Here is a 6,936-nt window from a genome sequence, read left to right on the forward strand (position 1 = left end):
GGGCTGTCGCTGGGCAACCCAGACTTTCAACTTCCTCCAAAGATTTTCTATGGGGTTGAGATCTGGAGACTGGCTAGGCCACTCCAGGTCCTTGAAATGCTTCATACGAAGCCACTCCTTCGTTGCCCGGGCGGTGTGTTTGGGATCATTGTCATGCTGAAAGACCCAGCCACGTTTCATCTTCAATGCCCTTGCTGATGGAAGGAGGTTTTCACTCAAAATCTCACGATACATGGCCCCATTCATTCTTTCCTTTACACAGATCAGTCGTCCTGGTCCCTTTGCAGAAAAACAGCCCCAAAGCATGATGTTTCCACCCCCATGCTTCACAGTAGGTATGGTGTTCTTTAGATGCAACTCAGCATTCTTTGTCCTCCAAACACGACGAGTTGAGTTTTTACCAAAAAGTTATATTTTGGTTTCATCTGACCATATGACATTCTCCCAATCCTCTTCTGGATCATCCAAATGCACTCTAGCAAACTTCAGACGGGCCTGGACATGTACTGGCTTAAGCAGGGGGACACGTCTGGCACTGCAGGATTTGAGTCCCTGGCGGCGTAGTGTGTTACTGATGGTAGGCTTTGTTACTTTGGTCCCAGCAGGTCATTCACTAGGTCCCCCCGTGTGGTTCTGGGATTTTTGCTCACCGTTCTTGTGATCATTTTGACCCCACGGGGTGAGATCTTGCGTGGAGCCCCAGATCGAGGGAGATTATCAGTGGTCTTGTATGTCTTCCATTTCCTAATAATTGCTCCCACAGTTGATTTCTTCAAACCAAGCTGCTTACCTATTGCAGATTCAGTCTTCCCAGCCTGGTGCAGGTCTATACAATTTTGTTTCTGGTGTCCTTTGACAGCTCTTTGGTCTTGGCCATAGTGGAGTTTGGAGTGTGACTGTTTGAGGTTGTGGACAGGTGTCTTTTATACTGATAACAATATCAAACAGGTGCCATTAATACAGGTAACGGGTGGAGGACAGAGGAGCCTCTTAAAGAAGAAGTTACAGGTCTGTGAGAGCCAGAAATCTTGCTTGTTTGTAGGTGACCAAATACTTATTTTCCACCATAATTTGCAAATAAATTCATTAAAAATCCTACAGTGATTTTCTGGGGGAAAAAATGCTCAATTTATCTGTCATAGTTGACGTGTACCTATGATGAAAATTACAGGCCTCTCTCATATTTTTAAGTGGGAGAACTTGCACAATTGGTGGCTGACTAAATACTTTTTTTCACCACTGTAAGTGCAATAAAGTGAGTGTTGCAGTGACTGCTGAAGTATAGGTGGACAAGGTTAGAGGTCAAAATGACATGATTACAATGTCATCCACTGACAAACACAGAGAATGTCTGACAGGGCGATGGCCCAGCAAACTGTGTCCCTGACCTAGTCACAGGTCTTTTTCTTTGATTCAGAAATTAAATGAGTTTCCGTTTAAAGATTTGGCTCAGGTCATGTTTTGTATCTAGTCCATGGGTTCCAGCTCACCTGTGTTTATGCTATATCAGAGTCAACCTCTGCCATCTCCATCCAGGCGATACAATGCCAAGCTACCAGGAATCAGTGAAACTCCCATAGATGGGAACCTGCCTAGCAGAAATAGGGGTTAGGTAAATGAGGACTTGACCATAATGTAACTGCATGCTAATTAGGCTTATTTAATTTGAGAAATCCCTCTGTATAACTCTTACTGATAAGTGAGCTGGCACAGGGAAAGTGTGTTGGTGCTTTTTGCATTTACACAGGCAGCCCAATTCAGATCTTTTGCCCAATTAGTGGAAAAATATCAGAAATGGCCTGCCTGTGTGAACAGCCATTGTCTGTCCAGACAAGCGGTGCCAGAGGCAATGGAACCCTAGGGTTTCACTGAATAAAGCCAAACTGACCTAAGGGGATCCGTCTTATTTAAATGAACTTCACTCCTCACAGGTAACTTAAAAGCGGTTACGTTGTCCAGGAAACACTTTCTGCATTGTCCAGTCACATTTTTCTATAAAAACAGCCAACTCAGATGAAGTAGCATGAAATCACTCTGGGTTTGGAACCATAAATAACCCCTATGCTTGCACCAACTCGTCTCCGACACCTTCCCAATGTCATTCTGAAGAGATACAAGACAGCTGCTTAAATTAGCGTAATCAAAGCCATGCGACCTCCAAAAATAGTATCAGGTAACTCACTTCAACCAGACTTGTCATTTTAAGTGCCAATATTGCCATCATGTGGCAGAAGAATGAAACACCAAGTACTGCATACAAACCGTTCAATACAACTGGCTGCATTTAGGAAAGTAGACAATTCAGCCCAAAAGTACACATTAGGCAAATCACTCAAAATCAAATGTACATTTTCTCCATCATGTATTCTGAATTTATATTAATTTCCCCTTTTATAGCATCCTATAGGTATAGTTACAATGTGAGCTTCAGAAGAAAAAGCTTCTCAATACAGACCCAGTCTGCTCTCAAAATCAGGATACCATGAGAAATACATACTAATATTTGTGCTTGAAAGCAGCAAGCTCCATTCTTTCCAGAATCTACACACACATTACTGTAGTCTGTCCTTTGAGTCAAGTTACTGCCAACCATTTCCTATTATGCATAATTGAACTAAATGTGGGTTACTTAAGAAAAAGAAAACTATTCAGCATAGGATTCATATCACTTCAATGACCACAGGACCAAAAACTGGTCTTTTACCATTTTATTAGTTATAAACAAGGTCAATGGAGGTCCTTTACTTCCCGGGGAGGATGATACCGTCATACTGGAGAAAGAAAAAAGAAAGACAACAATTAGCTGCTTAGCAAAGAAGTCTACTCACAAGCTCCACACAAGACAAGCTGTCCATTTTTTAAATATTACACAGGTCATTCAGCCTTACTACACAACACGAGTCAGCAGAGTTCTCTACCAAAAGCTTTCAAGCAGCGGTAGGCAATCATACCTGCATAGGGGCACTGAGTGCATGCTTTTATTCCAGCCAAACAGTAACAGCCGATTCAAAATGATCAAAGTCAACATTGAAGAGTTCATGTGGTCCTCAGAACAGCGGATATAATCCAACTGGGATACTAGGTACAGACAGTCGGTGTAAAACCCTTGATATTTTGGTTGGCAGCACACAGCAAATAGTCTGCATCCACAACAGTCATTTGCAGGTATGATAGCCTACCCCTGTATAAGAGAAACCATTCAAACCATTACAGTCAGATATTTTTTATTTTTTTACTGAGCCACACCTTCTGCTGGAACCAGCGCATGGCTTCCTCTTTGCGGATGCGGTGCCTGAAACCGATGCGGCCCGTTTTCTGCTTCTTGCCAGCGATGCTGAAACCAGGTCTGCCCATAACCTGACAACAAAAGGAGTGAGAGAAAGAGCGTGGTTCAGTTTAGAAGACATGTAAATACTATCGTAACACAACTGGCAAGTAAAATCAAAACCAAGCTTTATTTAAAAAGCATTCTAAAGCATGTGAAGCCACTCACGACGTAGAAGTCCAGTCCATAGATACCGATGCTGGGGTCGTACTTGATTCCCAGATCAATGTGTTCCTGGATGCCAAAGCCGAAGTTGCCAGTGTCGGAGAAGTTGTTCTTCCTCAACTCGTACTCACGCACCTTTGGAAGGAAGTGTTATACCAATAAGCAGGGGCAACATTAAGCAACATGCCTAAATACATTCCTAACCATGTGGACAATGGTCAAAGTTGACCCCTTGCCGAAACACCATTGGTTGATGTTGAACACGAGTGATACAATTTAACCATATGTAGAACTCTAGAAAGCTACTAACAGCAGCAAATATTACCACTACACTAAAAGGTGTCAGAAACATTCCCTTGAAAAATGAATGGCGATTAAGAGTTTTGCAAGGTCATCAAAGCCACATTCCAAAACATTTCATGCAGTGTTTGTAATAAATAGGTGTAGTAATGGACAGTGTCAAATAAAATTGAAAGCTCACCTTGAGTCCCTTTTCCAGGATCTCCTCAGCCTTAGCTCCACGGACAGTACAGTGGACAGCAATCTTTTCATTTCTGCGGATACCGAAGGATCGCACAGTGTAGCGGGCTGAGGGGGTACATGGGGAGGATGACTCATTAAACACAACCATTTTCCAGTGACAATGTGTCATTCGAAGAGGTACCCATCAAACACCCCGCCACAGATTATCACAAACAATTCAGATTTAGGATACCTACCCTTGGAGAAGACGGGGGTCTGGCCTGTGAGCTGCTCAAGCACCTTAGCAGCACGGGTCAATCTGTCGCCACTCTCCCCAACACAGATGTTCATACAGAGCTTGCTGATGCGAAGCTCACGCATGGGGTTCTCCTTTTTCTCGCCCTGTTCCTGTTGAAATAAAACGCTGGCATTAGGAGGCTGGAAGGTTAACATTTACAAAATCTAATAACGAAACGTATGTTTAGCTAGCTATATCAGCTGTTTGCTCTGAAGCCAGGCCGGGTAGCTAGTTAGCTGCCAACATAGAAACATGTTGATTATAACTAGCTACCTAACTAATACATCCTGGTCAATGTCAATAGACACCCAACTGGCCATATTTAGGCAGTTTCCAAACAGCCATACGTGTTTACACTGACTTAAATCTATTCAAAAACATGTTTCAAGGTGTCCTTTAACTTCATGGCTAAGTAACCACTGATTCCTGCCACACGGACATGCCTGTACATATCCTATGGCATATCCCCGGCTACTGCTAGCTAGCTTGCAGGTATCATATTCACAATGTTGCAGTCAATGTTGTAATTTCTTGAAGGTTAACAATATTTTCACACTGTTCGCATGGTGACTTTTACCCATGTTGCGTCAACTGTAACAAAGTACTGAGAAACGTATTCGGGGAGAGAAATCGACTGCAACAGCCATGTCGCTAGCCCTAACAGATGCTTCAATTAAAATCAATGACATAATATTTTGCCCTTAATATAACTTTGTTTCAATACTGCACATGAAACTACTCATATCTGTCTATAAAAATTCTGAGTTAATGGCCGTATAACGCTGATGATTGTGGATTTAAATGGTAAACCGCGAAATCTCGCCTCCTTATACGTAAAACTTGCACTCACCGCCATGTTTGATCACTAGAAGAGGACGACACGTTTCCGGCCCAGCGTATTTATAGGGAAGTGTTCAAATAAATGAACCCCAAGTAAAATCATGCATTTTAAGGAAGGTTCCATAGGCGCTCAAATTCAATAATAAAGTACAGTAAAACTGTACATATCAGTATTAAATTGCGCTTATGTAAGAATATTTAGATTCAAGAACACAAGAAAAAGGTTTATTTAAAGCAAAATTATGTAAGAATAAGTGGAAAATGTATTCCGTTTTTTTTTGCATGTTTTTTAGGCATTATTTTGATATTTTTTATTTAACCTTTATTTAACTAGGCAAGTCAGTTAAGAACAAATTCTTAATTACAATGACGGCCTACCAAAAGGCAAAAGGCCTCCTGCGGGGAAGGGGGCTGAGATTAAAAATATGTGTCACATATCAGTTTGCAAACAATGTAAAAAAAAAAAAAAAAAAAAACATTGAGGTAATAAAGCCGCATGCAAACATGGTCTCTTTTTTGCTTTCTTGAGTAAGGCAGCTCCAAAATGCAGGTGTTTCAGCCTAGCTCAGTGCTTTCTGTGGTGGTGGGGCAGCCAGCGGAAAATACGGAGCGCAGGGGTTGATTGGCTCAGTGTTCTGTCACTCATGGGGACACTACGTCACCGCCAAAGAAAGAAATTGTAGACCTCCACAAGTCTGGTTCCTCCTTGGGAGCAATTTCCAAACGCCTGAAGGTACCACGTTCATCTGTACAAACAATAGTACGCAAGTATAAACACCATGGGACCACACAGCCGTCATACCGCTCAGGAAGGAGACGCGTTCTGTCTCCTAGAGATGAACATACTTTGGTGCGAAAAGTGCAAATCAATCCCAGAATAACAGCAAAGGACCTTGTGAAGATGCTGGAGGAAACAGGTACAAAAGTATCTATATCCACAGTAAAACGAGTCCTATATCGACATAACCTGAAAGGCCGCTCAGCAAGGAAGAAGCCACTGCTCCAAAACCGCCATAAAAAAGCCAGACTACGGTTTGCAACTGCACATGGGGACAAAGATCGTACTTTTTGTAGAAATGTCTTCTGGTCTGATGAAACAAAAATAGAACTGTTTGGCCATAATGACCATCGTTATGTTTGGAGGAAAAAGGGGATGCTTGCAAGCCAAAGAACACCATCCCAACCGTGAAGCACGGGGGTGGCAGCATCATGCAGTGGGGGTGCTTTGCTGCAGGAGGGACTGGTGCACTTCACAAAATAGATGTCTTCATGAGGAAGGACAATCAGGTGGATATATTGAAGCAACATCTCAAGACATCAGTCAGGAAGTTAAAGCTTGGTTGCAAAATGGTCTTCCAAATGGACAATGACCCCAAGCATACTTCCAAAGTTGTGGCAAAATGGCTTAAGGACAACAAAGTCAAGGTATTGGAGTGGCCATCACAAAGCCCTGACCTCAATCCTATAGAAAATGTGTGGGCAGAACTGAAAAAGCGTGTGCGAGCAAGGAGGCCTACAAACCTGACTCAGTTACACCAGCTCTGTCAGGAGGAATGGGCCAAAATTCACCCAAATTATTGTGGGAAGCTTGTGGAAGGTGTGGTGTCTAAGGAATTTATGACTTTGCTAACGTTTGCAAATGGTATCTTGGAGGATGTTGATTCAGCTTAGGGAAGCATCTGGGGAGCAGTTTTATAGGGGCACCCCATAAAACAGAGGAAGTCTGTTGTGTGGAGTCATGGGATTGGTCTCTAGGGAAAACCACCCATATCATGTTAAAGATGATAAATAATTGGTTGAGACAAAGGAGGACAGAACAACATATTATTTTGGGTCATTGTTCTCC

The 6,936-nt window shown here is 42.5% G+C and overlaps 1 protein-coding gene across 1 annotated transcript; it reads right to left on the reverse strand.

Annotated features, from left to right (window-relative positions):
- Positions 1 to 2,693: 2,693 nt before the first annotated feature.
- Positions 2,694 to 5,158, reverse strand: LOC121571507 (60S ribosomal protein L11). Its single transcript, XM_041883003.1, has 6 exons — positions 5,101 to 5,158; positions 4,210 to 4,360; positions 3,972 to 4,078; positions 3,494 to 3,625; positions 3,247 to 3,357; positions 2,694 to 2,771 (listed from the first exon to the last, which is right to left on the reverse strand). The coding sequence occupies exons 1-6, from the start codon at positions 5,104 to 5,106 to the stop codon at positions 2,742 to 2,744; spliced, it is 537 nt and encodes a 178-aa protein (XP_041738937.1). The 5' UTR covers positions 5,107 to 5,158; the 3' UTR covers positions 2,694 to 2,741.
- Positions 5,159 to 6,936: the final 1,778 nt, after the last annotated feature.

This window comes from Coregonus clupeaformis, chromosome 8, assembly GCF_020615455.1.
Source record: "Coregonus clupeaformis isolate EN_2021a chromosome 8, ASM2061545v1, whole genome shotgun sequence".
NCBI lineage: Eukaryota > Metazoa > Chordata > Actinopteri > Salmoniformes > Salmonidae > Coregonus > Coregonus clupeaformis.

Bases quoted from the DNA above. Each gene is read 5' to 3' on its own strand.
- LOC121571507 (XM_041883003.1), bottom strand. The intron at 3,358-3,493 runs GTGAGTGGCTTC...TTTTGTTGTCAG, and splicing joins ATGGACTGGACTTCTACGTC to GTTATGGGCAGACCTGGTTT. The intron at 2,772-3,246 runs GTGTGGCTCAGT...TTCTTTCTCCAG, and splicing joins TGCGCTGGTTCCAGCAGAAG to TATGACGGTATCATCCTCCC.